Source organism: Aethalodelphis obliquidens, unplaced genomic scaffold (assembly GCF_003676395.1).
Source record: "Aethalodelphis obliquidens isolate GAN/ISIS:26980383/991018 unplaced genomic scaffold, ASM367639v1 scaffold27, whole genome shotgun sequence".
NCBI lineage: Eukaryota > Metazoa > Chordata > Mammalia > Artiodactyla > Delphinidae > Aethalodelphis > Aethalodelphis obliquidens.
The window spans coordinates 7,258,522-7,276,641 of NW_020837971.1; the positions used below are offsets into that span (position 1 = coordinate 7,258,522).

At 36.4% G+C, this 18,120-nt stretch overlaps 1 protein-coding gene across 1 annotated transcript in view; it reads left to right on the forward strand.

Annotated features, from left to right (window-relative positions):
* KMT2E (lysine methyltransferase 2E (inactive)) overlaps positions 1–18,120 on the forward strand; it is a 98,582-nt gene that overhangs the window by 24,109 nt on the left and 56,353 nt on the right. The window contains 1 exon segment of the mRNA XM_027123846.1: positions 1,072–1,256. Within this exon segment, the coding sequence (XP_026979647.1) occupies positions 1,186–1,256 (71 nt within the window). The 5' untranslated portion in view covers positions 1,072–1,185.

Consider the following 18,120-nt stretch of genomic DNA (forward strand, 5'->3'; position numbering starts at 1 on the left):
GATATTCTCAAGCTTACTTGTAAAAATTAAAAGTAAATACAAGAATTGCTATTTGAAGAAACACTTCTCTTCAGTATTTCAGGTATAACCTGAGAGGGACAGTGTTGACTGTTTCTCTTGTTTATATGGTTATCTCTATCTGCTTTGTTCCGAGTTGTACTGTATCATTGCTGAAAATATTTCGAGTAGATATTTCACATATAGTACATATAGCAGGTGTTAAACAGTGAATTTAGATTAGAAGAATTGACATGGAAGCTGAATATGTTTTTGTTACTATGGTAAGTTTGTTTAAAAATAAGTATTCAAGTATATGACAAGAATATTTAAAAATATTCAAGTATATTTCTCTTCTAATTGTCTGTGCTAGGGATCATTAACTCATGGGAGAAAACTGGAGAAATAAACTCCCTCCATATACATGTATTTATGTAGTATGGAAAATGACAACCAGTATAAAACAATTGACTTTATTACCAATAAAATAGATTTTAAAAAAAATATATAAACAATAGAGTAGAATTGGTTCAAATTCTGGTTTTATCTCTTAAACTGAGCAACTTTGGTTATGTTATTTAACCTTAGTTGCTTTTGAATTCCTCGGTGATAAAATGGAGATCCCTATCTCAGAGTTGTGAGGATTAAATAGACCATCCATGTAAAAGCTTAGTCCACAGTAAGTCTCAATATTTGTTAGTTTATTGTTAAAGCATTTACTGAATCAAGAAGACTTAATTTTGGATAGTGCTGTAAGAAATTCTGTTTTATCTTTCAAAATGAATAATATTTGTTGGTTCCTCACTAAGCAGTATGCCTTAGTAATCATTCTTTTGGCATCCTAAATTCATTCCCTAAGGAAGATTATGATTCAGAAACTTTTCTTTTGATCATAATCTCATAACTTAATTCCAGAAAAATAAAATAGAGACCCCTTGAGCAAATTCCAATTGGTATTGATATTTCAATAAAGAATGCTTTCTTCATGTATTTTACTTACCTTTGTTATAGGTTGACTGTTGCTGGGAATATGAAGATGATTCTTAACTTTTGGTTCCCTTTTCTTTTAAATAGGGTTTGTGGATGCACTTAGATGTTTGCAATGAGCACTGTGGCTGGCATGCCCCAGTGTTTTGGATACCAATGCATAGGACTCCATAGTAATCGAATTTACCAGAGGCGAACGTCATGAGCATAGTGATCCCATTGGGGGTTGATACAGCAGAAACGTCATACTTGGAAATGGCTGCAGGCTCAGAGTAAGTATTTAAATTAAAGGTATTTTGGATAGGGAAGGGCAAAATATTTCATGTAATTATTTTAGCACAACCAAGCAGTGCTTGATTTGCATTTATATTTTTTCTCATTTTAGACTCTTGGCTAAAATAAAATGTCAGAAGTTTAAAGGCAAAAATTCCTTTAACTAAAATTACTTTGTAAATAACTTTTGAGCCAAAATGCTCTATCTTTTTCGGATTTTTTTTGTCTTTTCCATTTGCTAATTGTTGACATCAAGAGTCAAGGTAGCAGGTTATTGTTTTTTTAAATTGTAAGACCTTTCATGTTTATATTGGAAAATTAATTTGGTTTTAAATTTGAATCTTTAAAAAATTGTAATATCCATTTAAACACAGTAATTACTTCATTTTTTTAAAAGTTGAGTTGAAAAATAAAATTCAGGCCATTTTTTAAATAAGAAAAAGGGAGTAGTTCCTTCTAGATGTGTACTTTGCCACTTTTTGCTTTTATGGGAGCCATTTCTGAGAGATTCAGTGAAAGGTTCTTCCTCGCCTCTAACTCTTTGGTCTTGGCAGTTGTGTGGATAGATTTCATTTTATTTTGATCTTGAAAGACCACTACATTAGCACTAAGTTATTGCTGTGAAAATTGATTGTTTTTGGAAATTGCAAGGGGTTCATGTGACAGTGTTGGAATCTAAAGGATGGAAAGATGCATACGTTTGCTCTCGGATTCAATATGTAGTTGTATTGTGCTAAATGGGACGCTCATTGACCAGAAAGCTGAATTCAAGTTAAAAAAAATAAAAACAAATTTATTTATTTTTGAGCTCCTAAAACTGGTATGTAGAGAGGACAAAAATTGCAGTTAATATTCTCCTTTTGCTGGCATTTCAAATGGTCTAGAAGTGTTTTCACCACTCCTGCTTCTGCCATTGAGAAAGACTCAGGGGTGCTCTCTAGTATTCCTATAATATGCTACATAGTCCATTTAATTATATGATTATTAAAATACAATTTTTAAAAGCCATTTTTTTACACTATGCGTTAAGTTATTTTTGTTGTAAAGTAATAGATTCCCAAACATGGCACTCTTATGACAGTTGATTGACATTCATTCTGCCCAGGTAGTGACACTACTCAGGAAGGAAAGAACCTGGAAGCAGGGCTTGACAGGCAAGAGGTTCCCAGGCTAAAGTACTAGTTTTTCTTAATGTATAGCATCTGATAGATGCAAATCTATATCTGATGATAGTTATAGGCATTTATTGGTAATAATCAAAGATTCTTTGCTTCCTAAAAATATTCACCTTGACAGTCTTTTTTTAAATTGGCCTCTTAAGCACTGAATACAAGATATAGTTTATGAAATATTATTTATATACCTGATAGGAATTAGTCCAGTATACAATGTGAGATACGCCTTTGCCTTGTTTGCATGTTTAGTATGTGTACTGTAAGGCAATTCACAAACAGAATGAAAGCTGCATATTAATTATACAGTTAAAAGAGAATGAATAATATATTGAAAGAGGGCAGTGTAGGGGATTGCTTTCTGCCTATGTTCTTTATTAAATGCATTTATAGAGCATGTATGGAAAAAGTATGATTTACATTGTGGGGCCAAATCTTTCGTAATACAAATGTGGCCATTTTTATTGTGAGAAAATGATCAATTTGTAGGTAATTACAGAATGACTTTTTTTTTTTTTTTTTTTTTTTTTTTTTTGCGGTACGCGGGCCTCTCACTGTTGTGGCCTCTCCTGTTGCGGAGCACAGGCTCCGGACGCGCGGGCTTAGCGGCCCTGGCTCACGGGCCCAGCCGCTCCGCGGCATGTGGGATCTTCCCAGACCGGGGCACGAACCCGTGTCCCCTGCATCGGCAGGCGGACTCTCCACCACTGCGCCACCAGGGAAGCCCCAGAATGACTATTTTTTAAAGAACATTTCTGTTTTAGGAAATTAGTTTTTTTCTATTCCACATACAAGTATATGTCCTTTGGGCATAGTATCCTCTACTCAGTGGACACAGAAAGGATAGCTGGTACCAGTTTCTATTATGCGACAACTATCAGAATTTTTGTGTTTTAATTTTCAAACTTAAAAACTTTTCTCTCTATCTATATATAAATATATAAAGCCTGGAAACTTAAAAAGATCCTTAAATCATATCACCCTACCACCCATTCCCACAGATAAAGCTTTTGGAACTGTTTTCGTAAGAAATGTTGATGTAATTAACAAGTTGCTTCCTTTTTATTTCAAATACATAATCAGAAGATACTATAGTTGGTTGATGCAGGATCCTGTGAAGCTATATAATTATTTCAAAATGTTTTTTAAAAAGAGAGAGAATTACATTTTATTACACTCATGTGGCTATATAATGTTATTAATTCTATGTTATATTTTTTTAAATATTGTACTGCTAAATTATAATATATCACTAATAAACTAATATAAAGTTTAGGAGGTACTTGATGATTGCTAATTGAGTGAATTAGTGTACTAGACCAAATTTATACTCACTTCTAAGGCTGTAAAGGGGAATTTATTTGATCACTTAATGTTCATCAAGTCTGAGTTCATCTAGATAGAGTTCATGCTATCTGTAGCATTTTATAGATAGGAAATTGAAGGTCTGGTTCAGGATCTATGAAGAATGGGTTTGCTAAGCTCTAGTCTGGTATTTTCATACTCAGTAACGTTTGCTCTTGGGTTATTGTGTCTCTAAAGTAAGACTCTTCGAGTCCAGCTTCTTTGTTACATATTTCTTTTCCTCTCATTACTAAGTTTTTAAAAATCTTGGGTTTGTTTTACCTTTCCTGCAGAGTTAGGGATCTTGTATTTTGCTTTTATCTGTTCCTGCCAAGAGTTGGTTTTACACATCCAGTGCCTCTCAGTTCAAACTAGCCGCATTTCAGATGTTCAGTAGCACATGTCTAGAGGCTGCTGTATTGGATAGAGAAGTTCTAGACCAAATAACAAAGTATAGGCTCTCAGAAGAGAAAAGAACAATGAAGCCTAGGCTAGTTATAAAAATTCTAACTGAGATCATAATGATCTGTTTCTTTCTGAATAAGAAAGGTAAGGATGTAAGTATGAGGTGTAGATATTATTTTTAAATTATAGGTGAGGAAACTGAAGTCACAGAGCAGTTAAGTGGCAGAGGCAGAACTTATTGATGTGTTGATTTTAGGCTTATTTCTATTATAGCTCCTTTTCTAATACTGTTACAAAAAGTGATTTATATAACAACTGATTTATTTTGATATATGGTTCATGTAAGTAGTAGCTTTAGTTTTAGGAGTAATAAATTCAGTATAATATATGACTGCATGTAACAAAGGTATTCTCATCAGGTCTCTGCTCAAAGATAAGAAATATGAAAGAAAACCTAGACTCCATTACCACTAGATAGATAGGAAAGTGAGCCAGAGTTCGGCCGTTTATTAGAATTGTGTGTTTTTTATCCTAATTGGTAGAAATTGACCTATTCTGTTGCTTCTTACCTATTTTACGTCTGATATTCCATCTGAATTACTAAATTGGTTAAAGAAGCGAAGATGGGAAGTGGGAAGAGGTATAAATGGGGAGTGTTAAATGTATTCTTGCCTAGCCTTTTTAAAAAAGAAGAGCCAAATTACTTTTTCCTCTCAGAGACTGGGAACATGATTGCTAACATTGTATTCCTTTTAACATTATTATTACTACCAAATGTTCCGTTAGAAGTCTTTATAATGAGCTTTTATATAATTATGTGTATTTTTGGATGAGGTAGACAAATTAGTAAATGTGACATATCTAAGTTATAGGTGAATTATTTTGAAGGAGGGCTTTTAGTACTATGCCTGGCAATACAGTAAATGCCTCTTTGTTGACTTGAGAGTACTAAAGAGAGATATCTGGGTTTTCAGTTTTGTTTTGCCACTAACATAATTATGGTAGACTTACTTATGGTAGACTTAAGCCACTTAATTATGGTAGGCTTTTGTGTCTTCATTTGAAAAACAGGATTTGGATTGAAGTATTAATGTGACTCTTTTTAACTCCAAATTTCTGAGATTCAGTACATTTTTACTATCTATATTTTGCTTATAGTATTTGATACTAGTTATTTCAGTGTCACTAGAGCCACCTGCTGACAGAATTGATTAATTTGTTGAAGTGTTTGGTTGCTTTTAGTCTGAATTTCTGTAATTGAAGATACTAAAATGTTTTGTGTATAATGAAATGTTTTCAATAGCTTTTTACGTGTTCATGTTCCACTAGTACTTAACATTTCTGCTTATGATTTCTTTACACTTAATCTACTATCAAGAAGCTAATACTTTCTGCTGCTCTTAAAGTGTTGATTTGCTTATCCTAATTTGGAAGTGCTTTCATTTAAATGTGATTTTGTTTTAATATTCAAAAGCCTATTTTAAAGTACTGTCTTAGCATCGTTTAGAACGGTTCTTAGAATGACGTTGAATTTCTCATTTGCTTTATACGTAATAATAAACACATTTTTTCTCTAATTTTTTTCCCCACTTGTGATACTGATTACAGAGCTCACTGCGTTCATAGAGTTGTCTGTAATGTAGTGTGTAATACCTCTTCATAACCCCAGCAAAAAGTTGGGCAGGTATTATTCCCATTTTGCAAAAGAAATGCAGCTCAAGGAGATAACAGACTTAATTAACTAAGGCCATAGTTAATAAAAAATAAGAGAGTTAAACCCAAGGCTGCTTGGCTCCAGATCCATTTTGCCACATAGATCCAAAGAGCTAAGTTTTCTTAACAGATGAGTTAAATGAAGTAAAATGCCACATGTGATAAACTGAGGGCAATTGTCACACCAAACCTCTCCATTTAAAAACATTTCTTGTATACTATTGTAGTTTGTGTAATTTTAATGTATCTTTAAAAAGTAATAAGTTATAACAAGAACGATAGACATGTTTTGATCACAGATCTGAAGGAGCATACTTGAGAACTCATGGAGATCTTTCACATTCATTACTGTAACAATTAGGGAGCTAGTCTATCCATGTGCAGTTACTGATACCCAAGTGTCCATTATTGAATGTTTTAAACATTAAAAGGAAAATTAGAGGTTTCACCTAAAACAGTGGTATAAGCGTCTCATTAAAATCCAACTATATTTTGTAGGTTTATACAGGGAAGAAATTAAATTTTTGATGAGGAAGAAGGAAGTCATAAAAGTCCAATTTCAGGAGGAATCAGAGCTTATTTATTTATTTTTTTATTCATTTATTTATTTATTTATTTATTTATGTCTGCATGGGGTCTTCGTTGCTGCACATGGGCTTTCTCTAGTTGCAGCTGGCGGGCGCCACTCCTCGCTGCGGTACACAGGCCTCTCACTGCGGTGGCTTCTCTCGTTGCGGAGCCCGGGCTCTAGGCATGCAGGCTTCAGTAGTTGTGGCTCGTGGGCTCTAGAGCACAGGCTCAGTAGTTGTGGTGCATGAACCCAGCCGCTCCGTGGCATGCGGGATCCCCCCGGACCAGGGCCCGAACCCATGTGCCCTGCATTGGCAGGTGGATTCCCAACCACTGCACTACCAGGGAAGTCCCCCAGAGCTTATTTTGATCAGTCGTTCTAACCTGTTCTTTTTCTGTAAATGCCTCTCTTAATGATTGGCTTTTCTCTCTTTTTACATCTTCAGTTCACCTGACTACTTAAACGTCTGCACTAAAATGTATAATGAATGATGATTTTTGATGGCTTTTTAAAGAATAAGGATATTTTGATATAAACAAGGTTTTAAATTTGTAAAGTGGTTCCAGGAAATGTGGCAACATCAGTTAGATTACTGTAAACAAAATGGTAGTTGTCCTGCTTTCTGAGTTTTCAACAATAATCTAGAACTGTAACATATTTGAAAATAGCCTATTTTCATTTTTAAGAATGCAGATATTACATAAATAATTTCAACTTTAATGACCAAAATTGTTCTCCATATTTGTAAAGTTTGTGAAGTGATGACAATTAAGGTGACATAGATTCAGAATTACCAGAAACCAGGCTTTGTGTAACTCTAATAAAATGACAAAAAAAAAAAAAAAAGACACATAGTACTGTTTTGTAATACAGAAATGAGGTATAAAGCTGTTTACCTCATTAGATCATTAATCCATAGGCATAAATAGCATTCTGGTAAATTTCACAGGAATAGTGGGGATAATGCAATTCGGTGGGAAAAGTACTAGACCAACATAAGAGATATGGGCTTTAGTATTTTCTTTGCTATTATAATGCCATGTGACTTAGAATTAAGACTTCATTTTATAAATGTGGAAACTGAGACCCAGAGTGATTATGTGGCATGTCCCATGGATACACAATGACTTAATAATAAATTAGGGCTTGGATCTAGAGTTTGTGGCCCTTAAATCAGTCATCTCCCCGTCTGTAAAACTGGAGGTTGGACAATGTGATGTTTAAAATACCTTCTAGAACAGTGCCTGAACATCACTTTAGAGCAGCAGATACTCTGTTTCCCTGAACAGTAGCTGTCCTACTGCACTCTGTGCCACACCAAGCAGGACTCAGCAGCTGATTCTCAACCCCTAGCTTCATGACAGCATTGTCTGGGGGTCCAGGAACTGCCCTCCACATTATGCCTGTCTAGACTCAGCAGGAGCAGATCTACTACCACCAATTCTAGGCCAGAACAAAACTACTTCCAATCTGAGGGAAAGAAACCATATCCTGAAACTCCCTTGGGGCCATATGCAGACGAGCCCTACTATATCTTTGTTCTATCTGCTCTACTAACCAAGTCTTAGCAACAGCCTTTTACCTTTTCCAAGACCCCAGTATCACCTCATGGGGTCAGAGGTAGGTTCTGAGAGTGGCTAATTCAGATTAAGTCTTGACCTTTTGTCAGTATTATCTGTGCCTCTCATTCCTGTAATTCCTTGTACACTGTCGAAATTGTAGGCCCATTCAGATGCTTGAATCTTTGCATCGTTCACCCTTGTTTTAATTCTTCCACTTGCTCCATACGAATCAGCTTTTACTTTGACCATGCTACTGGCATACTGAAGCTAATGCATGGTTTTCAGGCCTCATATTGCTTGCTCTCTCAGCAGGATTTGATGCTATTGATTCTCTGTACCTTTGGCTTCAGTGAAACTATCCTTTTGTGATTTTCTTTCTTTCTTTCTTTTTCTCAAATTGTAGTAAAATATACATAACATAAAACTTACCATTTTAACTGTTTTTAAGTTTACAGGTTGGTGGCATAAAGTACATGAAGTACATTCACAGTGTTACCACAGTATCCAGGCAAGAGATGGCAAGGGCTTGGACTAGGAAAATGGTAGAAATAGAGAGAGGTGTACTGATTCTAAATGTATATTGGAAGGAGATACAGGATCGACCATAGCATTAGTGTGGAGGGTGAGGGCAAAGGAGTGATCAAGAATGACACGTTAGGGTTTTGGATTAAGCAACTGGATGGAGATAGAGTTGTTTAAAGAAAAAGATGATCCTGGGGAAAAAAGAAAACATTTGTGGGCAGAAGATCAAGCAAAAACTGAGAAAGAGTGGCCAGTTAAGTGTGGTACCCAGAAAGCTGGCAGAGTTAATAAATCTTTTTAGGAGAAGGGAATGTTTATTTACATCAAATGCTGAAAAGTGTATATAAATTACGATTACCAATTGGTTTGACAACATGGGTAGTTAAAGTGCTGTTGTGCAACCTGATATTGAGCACAAACAACTCTTTCAAGGAGTTTTCTCTAAAGAGGAACAGAGAAATGGAAAGATAAGTAAAAGGGGGCAGGCGTTTTAAATGGAATAATAAATAAGACAGGAATGATCTAACATAGAGGGAGACTGAAGATACAGGAGACATGGGATAATAACTGCAGGCAAGAGTAAAGTGTAAAGATCTTGAAAAGGTGAGAAGGGATGAGAACCAGAGGGCAAGTGGAAGAATAGGAATAAGAAATTCCTGTTGAGTTCTTGTTACATTTTCAAAGAAAGTTATACCACTGAACTAGTAGTACTTGCTTAAGCCATTGAAATTAGAGAAAAAGGGTACTCTTTATTACAGTCAGTTCTTTCCCAGAATTTGCTCTCTCTAAACAAGCAGTTGGCAAAGAAGGATCCCTGAGCCAAATCCAGCCTGCTGCCTGACTTTTGAGAATAAAGTTTTATTAAAACTCAGTCATGGGGCTTCTCTGGTGGCGCAGTGCTTAAGAATCCACCGGCCAATGCAGGGGACACGGGTTCGATCCCTCGTCCAGGAAGATCCCACATGCCGCAGAGCAGCTAAGCCCGTGCGCCACAACTACTGAGCCTGCACTCTAGAGCCCGCGAACCACAACAACTGAAGCCAGCAAGCCACAACTACTGAAGCCTGTGTGCCTGGAGGCTCTGCTCCGCCACAGGAGAAGCCACCACAATGAGAAGCCTGTGCACAGCAACAAAGACCCAGTGCAGTCATAAATAAACAAACAAACAAAACTCAGTCATGGACTTCCCTGGTGGCGCAGTGGTTAAGAATCTGCATAAATTAATTAATTAATTAAAAAAAAAAAAAACTCAGTCACGGACTTCCCTGGTGGCGCAGTGGTTAAGAATCTGCCTGCCAATGCAGGGGACACGAGTTTGAGCCCTGGTCTTGGAAGATCCCACATGCTGTGGAGCAACTATGCCCATGTGCCACAACTACTTAGCCTGTGCTCTAGAGCCCACAGGCCACATCTACTGAGCCCACGCACCACAACTACTGAAGTCCGCATGCCTAGAGCCTGTGCTGTGCAACAAGAGAAGCCACTGCTATGAGAGGCCCGCACAATGCAACGAAGAGTAGCCCCCCACTCACTGCAACTAGAGAAAGCCTGCACGCAACAAAGACCCATTGCAGCCAAAAATAAAAAATAAATAAATAAGTTTATTTTAAAAAGTCATGCCCAATTATTTAAATATGTTTTCTGGCTTTCCAGGTACAACAGAGCTGAGTAGTTGCAACAGAAACCGTGTTGTTCCAAGCCTTAAATATATTTACTTTCTGGTCCTTTACAGAAAAGGTTTGCTGGCCCCAGCTCTAAATTTAATTTTAAATTCCAAAATCTGGGACGTGAGAAAGGATTTTCTACAACAAACATGTACTTTATAGTAATGACACATCTAAATTAAGAGGTCTAGTAATGTGGAGAGCTATTTGGGTGGAGCTAATGAGATAGAATTAGGTTAAGGCTGATTTGGAAGTCATGAACACTTAGGAAATGGTGAAAGCTACAGTACTAGTGGATGGAAACCTCCAGTACAGTTTACAAAGTGTAGACACCTAGAAAACAAAAATATTTAAGAAACAGGAGAAGAAACATTTAAAAAGGAGATTAAGGCATGAAAAGAAAACCAGATGGAAAACAGTTTGGTGGTTTCTCAAAACGTTAAACATAGAATTACCTTATGACCCAGGAATTCTACTCCTAAGTATATACCCAAAAGAACTGAAATCAAGGGCTCAAAACAGGTACTTGAATGCCAATATTCACAACAGCATTAGTCATAATAGCCAAAAGGTGGAAACATCCCAAGTGTCCATCAACAGATGAACGGATAAACAAAATGTGGTACATCTATACAGTGGAATATTATTCAGCCATAAAAAGGAACAGAATTCTGAAACATGCTACAAATGGATGAACCCTGAAAACATTACACTAAGTAAGCCAGACACAAAAGGATAAATATTTTATAATTCCATTTATATAAAGTGTCTAGAATGGGCTAATAGAGACAGACGGTAAAATAGAGGTTACCAGGTGCTTGGGCCTGGAGAAGGTAAGAGGTTTAATGAGTACAAAGTGTCTGGGAGGATGAAAAAGTTTGGAAGCAGACAGTAGTAAGTCATGAATCATATGGCTTGAAGGTCTCTTGGTTAACCCCAAAGCTTATTATACACAAATGATTGTGCTCATATCTTAGCTAATTCTACTTCATTTGTTTAGGAGAGGTAGAACTAAAGCTACAAATTTTTTACAGCCTCTTTGTGGTAGATAGATATACGGGACTATAGAACTGAACAAAATGTCCCTTATATGTAAAAAAAAAAAAAAAAGTCTTTAAACAGCTAGTCTGATTTCAATGAGTTAAATGCTGTAGTTCTTTAAAGTAACAGTTCTGGTTAGTGCCTATTTCAGGAAGGTGGAAAATACTAAAAAGGCATTAGGAAACTAGCAGAATTAAAATAGTGACAAGAGGGAAACTGAAATTTACTACATTATTTGAGTGATTGAGTACTCACCATGATAGAATATAAGATTTTTAACCAGTTATGGTATTTTAACTAGGAAATTTTAAATCATATTGTCTTTAACCGAGGAAGGCTTAAATTCCCAGATCATATGGTTAAGAGTAGGAGTTTAAAATGTAATTGTATTTTCTCAACTTTAGAGTGTATGTAAAGGTCTCTTTTTGGAAGCTTTTTAGTAATGTGCTGTAGATCAAAACCAGGCCCTTGAAGCTGACTCGAGCTTTGTGTGGCTAAACAGCCAAGTAGAAAGTTTCCTTCAGAATTCAGAACTGTCCTAAACGGAAAAGTCGACTGAAAGAAGTTTGGCATGACATGTAACAACTAGAAATTAAGTGGATGAAAAGATAATTTGATGCGTATTTGGCAAATGACACCAAGTTTAGTAGGGTTTTAAAAACACATTATAAGAAGGAAGACTGCTAGAGAATTAATGGAAACTTCTTGTTGGTGGTGTAATTCATAGATCCAGGGATTATCAAGAGTTAAGTCTTCTTTCAGTAATAAAATATTTTAAAGTCATTTATTTCCACATTGTCATTGAAAGTAGCTAAGTTTCAAATGAATCTAACAGTGGTTAATGTGCCCTGTGTTCTGTACCTAATAAAAAATTAATGTAGGTAAATCATCAAGGTGGGTTGGTCCTGTACTTAGTATTGAAGGAATTCAAGAATAAAATTGCAGAATTATTAGTTACAATAGCAAGTTGCATAGTTTCATATCCCTTTCTTCAATAAAAAGGTTACCAGTTTGGACCCTGGGCACCCTACACTCATGAGGATCACTTTGAAACTAGACGGGGTACTACGTGTTTTTCAGTGAAGCAAAGAACTGAGCAAAGGTAACTAACCAGTAAGGAGGAGTTTTGGAGAGGTAGCACTTTTTACATGTTCTCATCAGGTTCAGAGCTTCTAAACCTACTGAATCTGGGAGAATTATTCACAGATTGCTCCACCTCACATTTGAAGCCCTCAGCTTTATTTTGCCATGCTGCTGCTCTGATCTTTCCTGTGGGAGAAACAAACCATTAGTGGCTCTGTATAGTTTTTCAGGATAAAGATCATATTCCTTAGCTGGATACCCAAGGTACTTCTTGAACTGTTCCTTGCCTGACTTATCTGCCCTCATCTCTGGCCCCTTCTCTATGCCTTTAACTCTTTCTGCTCTGAATTTTAGCAGTTCTTTTTAATCTGTGCTTCCTAAACTACAGTGAATGTAGATTGAGGTGCTTATTACAATATAGATTTGTGAGCCTGATCTTAAAAATGTTTGATTCATTTGGTTAAGTAGAGTTGTAAGAAATTGTAACATGCACTACTGATGATTGTGGTGCTGGTGGTCTGTTGATCATGCTTAGAGAAACATGCTTAAACACTTCTTGCTGTTGATATCTCTGATTCCCTGTGCGCCTTCTGTCTGGAATATCTTCTCCATCTCTTCCACCTGTATTTCTTGGGCTTGTTAACTTATTCTTTAAAACTTACTTAAACTATTATGAATTATTATGAATGGCCCCTGTGTGTGCCTCTTATAGCACTATTGTAATCATTGATGTACTTGTTTGTCTTCCCCATACATCAGTTTCTTGAGAAGGGCCGCTGTTACTTCTTTATTTTTTGATTTCCAGCATCTCAGTCTCTTCTACTTAGTGTGTGCTCAGATGTTTATTGAATGAGTGAAAACTGTATTATCATAAGTTCCTTGAAGGCAGAGACAGTGTCTTATCTTTATAACTCTCATAGTCCCTGGCAAACATTAGGCCCTCAGTATTTGTTTAATCAGTGCTATTCAAACTGTGGTCTGTGGTTATAATCCCTAGGCAGCTCTGTGAGCTCTCTGAAATTTTAATATTTTACTATATTAATTTTGAGATAGGTAAAAAGAGTATGTTTAGAATTATTCCAGTTGACTACCACTTAATACCAAATATTGCCATGAGATTTCAAATGCAAGGGCTTGAATTTGTGTTCGATGGTGTTGGTACACAGATCACTTAAAGATCTAATTTAATGTAATCTTTTTCTAAATCCAAATCTACAAAGAAAAATCCCCCTCCTTCTATTATGGGGATTTGTATATTTGATTTTGAGAAACAGCTAAATAAATAAACACTGTCTTGAAGTCTGACTGACCTCTCCATACTCCTTAAAGATTCTACAGGCCATTTTTCCTACCTTTTGCATATGCATGAGATATTTTCTTTCTCCATCATTACTGCTTTTTTTTTTTTTTTTTTTTTTTTTTGTGGTACACCGGCCTCTCACTGCTGTGGCCCCTCGCGCTGCGGATCACAGGCTCCGGACGCGCAGGCTCAGTGTCCATGGCTCACAGGCCCAGCCGCTCCACGGCACGCGGGATCCTCCCGGACCGGGGCATGAACCCATGTTCCCTGCATCGGCAGGCGGACTCTCAACCACTGCGCCACCAGAGAAGCCCCATCATTACTGCTTTTTTTTAAATTACATTTTTTCAATAGAAGATTTACCTCGTTTAACATTCAAATGTTGAAATTCCTGCATATCTTTCAGAAGCATTCTCACATCTAATGAAACCTCATGATGTCACTCCTTATCTTTCCTATTACTCAGGTAGATATGTCTTTCTCTTGAACCCTGCAGAATCTAGAGCCTAGAGCGTTGACCTTTTGCAGCTCCTACAAGGAGGTCTTTTTAAGTTCAACTAAACATTCAGACTTACAAGACTGTCGTAGGCCATACTTGGCATTAGTCTACATGGTAAATAGGATAGGAACCATAGCTTATCGGAGGTTAGCATCAAGTGTTCCTCTCTGTGTGTCTATGAAAGAGTACAGTCAGCCATCCAGGAGTTACTTTCTTGGGTTGTCAGGTGACTGGTCAGGGACAAGGACTTAAGATCCACATTGGGCAGATGTGAGGGTGTTCCCTAATTTAGAAGCCCCATGCACCTCAGAAGCCAATATTTCTTGTAACAACCATAGGGAGAACTTCCAGGTTCCCTTCCAGGAGTCACTGCATCTTGGGGAAGTTCACATCTGTGGCATCCTCATCAAGTATTTATAATTTTCCCAGTCCAGATAAAATTAATTTACCAACCAAGGATCATTTTTATTAATGTACCTAGCAGTATAGCAAATTAGCTATCAGGTTTGCAGGGGATCAGAGGCAGAAAGTTGACCAAAGATCAAGGTCTCATGCATAAGAGGAAAGAGTTTTTTTTAAGCATTTACTCATATCTTTCTTAGGGCATTACCCTATTTTTGCCTTGTATAGGGGTTTTTGTATACCTGTCTCTTTTTGCTAACCCTGCCATTCCTTCCACGATCAGAAACTCTGAGGAGAGGGGTGTGAGTAGGTTTTATATATCTTTCTATCCTGTCTAGAATCTAACAAGTTACTTTACATATTGAACATCATCATAGAACTATTTGTTGAATTACGGTTTGTGTGCTCCTTTGATTGTAAGGTAAATACACACAAGAAAAACCCAGAAAAATTCTGTAAGTGGGATTTATCATAGATTTATAGATCAATAGATTTATAGATCTATAGATCAATAGATTTATCATCTATTTATCATAGATGGAAACAAAGTATAGGAATAAACTTTCTGGATGGAGTGGTCTAAACTGTGGTGTCCTCCTCCAGCATTATTAGGGTTGCTCTGTTTTAATGTCTGTGTGACTTCTTTGGAATAGGGACTGTATAATGATATCTCCAGATTCATTCTTTCATGTACTGAAAGCTTATGTTAAGGGTGATAAGATATAGATTTGAGAGGACTGTGAGTCAGCAGAAAATGGCAAATGCTTTATTATAAGCAGGGACAGAAATATCAATACTAAGATAAGATCATTTCTTGACTTTGTATAGTAAAGTATGTCAGGAGAGTCCAGCAAAGTGATGATCATCATGAGATTATCATCTCTTTGTACAGGATATATTATACTCATGGCTGTCGTACCCTGCCTTTCTGTCTGCCACATATTATTGAAGAAATAAGTCGTCACCAGGGCTTAAGGGGCATGTTATGAAGATTGTTCATAAGTTTGAGACCTGTGTATTGGGAAATATGATAGTTCAGTGGAGGTAGGAGTGAACCTATCTGTATGGATAGGTTCTTAGTCACTTAACATTAAAACATAAAAACTAAGGGGTGCCTTTAAGAGTTTAAAGAGAGGAATCAAATAAAATATTCCCATAAAAAATTTTTGAATAAAATAGTCACTTCTCTTTAAGGAGCTCACATACTGCTCCTTGGTTTAACATGTTGGATATTCTTTTCTTTTCTTTTTTTTTTTTTTTGGCCACACCCCATGGCATATGGTATCTTAGTTCCTTGACCAGGAATCGAACCTGCATTCCCTGCATTGGAAGCACGGAGTCTTAACCGCTGGATTGCCAGGGAAGTCCCAACATGTTGGATATTAGATTGTGTGAAAAATGTATCTAATACATTGTATCAGATTGTGTTAATCTACATAAACCTTACATATGTATACTGTATTAAGTGTTCCACCAAAATTAGCTTCATTTTTCATTGACATGCTTAAGCCTTAACGTACCAAACCTTTTAAACCAAAAACTTTAGAAATATTCATTTTAAAACAGTCTAAACATTAAAAAAATCTCTGCTGCCAGTGATAGTGATTCCTTGCTTATTAGCTTTTGTGTTGAAATGAGGAATGTTTTAAGCAGTGATTGGAATTAAAACTAGAACATTAATCTCATTCTGTAGTTATACCATTTTCTATTTCCTATTTTGTTTGTGGTAAATAACCTTTACTATAGTAATTGGTCCTTGCCTCCTGGAGTGTATAATGTCATTAAAAGAGATAAGGAAAGTAAGTATGGAAAAGTGATGTACGTATATTGCTTTGTGTGTTCATGTTGGATTAGTAATACATATGTGTATATATATATATATATATATACACACACACACACAGTGTAGCAATAAAACATTTTCCTGGTTAATGTTCTGAACCACCGACCTAGAATTTTAAAACTTTATTATATCAGTATTACATGTTCATGATTACTGATTACATTTCTTGGTATAAAGTTTAGTCTTTTGCTATGTAAAGAACTCAGTGGTATATATGGACTCAACTCTAAGAAAATATGTATTAAAAATCTGCTTTACAAAAGGATAGCAAAGGCACTTATTTCAACCTAATTTAGGGAGTTATGGGACTATACTTTAAAAATAAACTTTATGGGGCTTCCCTGGTGGCGCAGTGGTTAAGAATCTGCCTGCCAATGAAGGGACCTGTGTTCGATCCCTGGTCCGGGAAGATCCCGCATTCTGCGGAGCAGGTAAGCCTGTGCGCCACAACTACTGAGCCTGCACTCTAGAGCCCGCGAGCCACAACTACAGAACCCGCATGCTGCAACTACTGAAGCCCGCATGCTGCAACTACTGAAGCCCGCGTGCCTAGAGCCCGTGCTTTGCAACAAGAGAAGCCACCGCAATGAGAAGCCCGCGCACCGCGACAAAGAGTGGCCCCCGCTCGCAGCAAGTAGAGAAAGCCCGGGAGCAGCAGCAAAGACCCAACACAACCAAAAATAAAAATAAAATAAATAAATTTATAAAATAAATAAATAAGAATAAACTTTATAAGGACTTTAGCACATATTTAGAGCTCAATAAATATTTACTAAGTGATTTAAATATCAATAAGGTTTTGGTACCTTGCAACTTTAGTGATTTATTTAAAATAGGTCTAGTTAAACTTACACTTAGAACTTTACTGGAATTGAATTATTGTGGAGTTAAGGTTTTAAAATAATTTAAAAGCAACTTCAGTCTGAATATTCATAGTTAGAGAGGCATTTCTGAATACCTGAGTATGTTACACATTTATAATACATTACAGTTGAGAAAAATACATTTTCACATCCTCTGTGTCATTTGAGTTTCATCCATATTTCTGGAGAGAGGGTGAAGCAGGTATATTTATCCCCACTTTACAAATAAAAAACTCAGGTTCAGAAAGGTGCATACTGTACCTGTACCCCTTTAATGGCCAGCATTAGACATATAAGTCCCAATTCCATGTTCTTCCTACTGGATAAAACTTGTTAATTTTGATGGAGTTTGGGAGAGAAAATAATAAATGCATATGGGAAGATGATTGACAGCATATGAAAATATTACATGAAAAGTAATAAATTAACAGTACAGCAAATAAGTGCTGTAGGAATCTAGAATTTATAAAATTACGAGTTGAAGCAGTCACAAAAGTGCTCCTTAAGGAGTACCTGAAGTGAGCCTTGAGGACTGTGTTGAAATTAAGAAGTAAGGGTTAAGAGAGATTCCCCAGATAGAGGCTTAGAAATAGATGGCGAGGACGTCTTCCTGAGTTGGGAGGAAGTATACCATTCTTATAGTTACCTATTTTATATAGGACAGTATATGTAAGATAAAAGGCTTGGGGAACTTAAAAAAAAAAACTTTTTAGTAGGGAAATACAAAAATATGTACAGTAGTAGGGAGAATAGTATAATAATCTCAGGTGGCCATTACTCAGCTTCAGCAGTGTTCAGAGTTTTGCCAGTCTTGTTTCACGTATCCCATAGTTTTAAAGATTTTTTTTTTTTTTTGGCGGTACGCGGGCCTCTCACTGT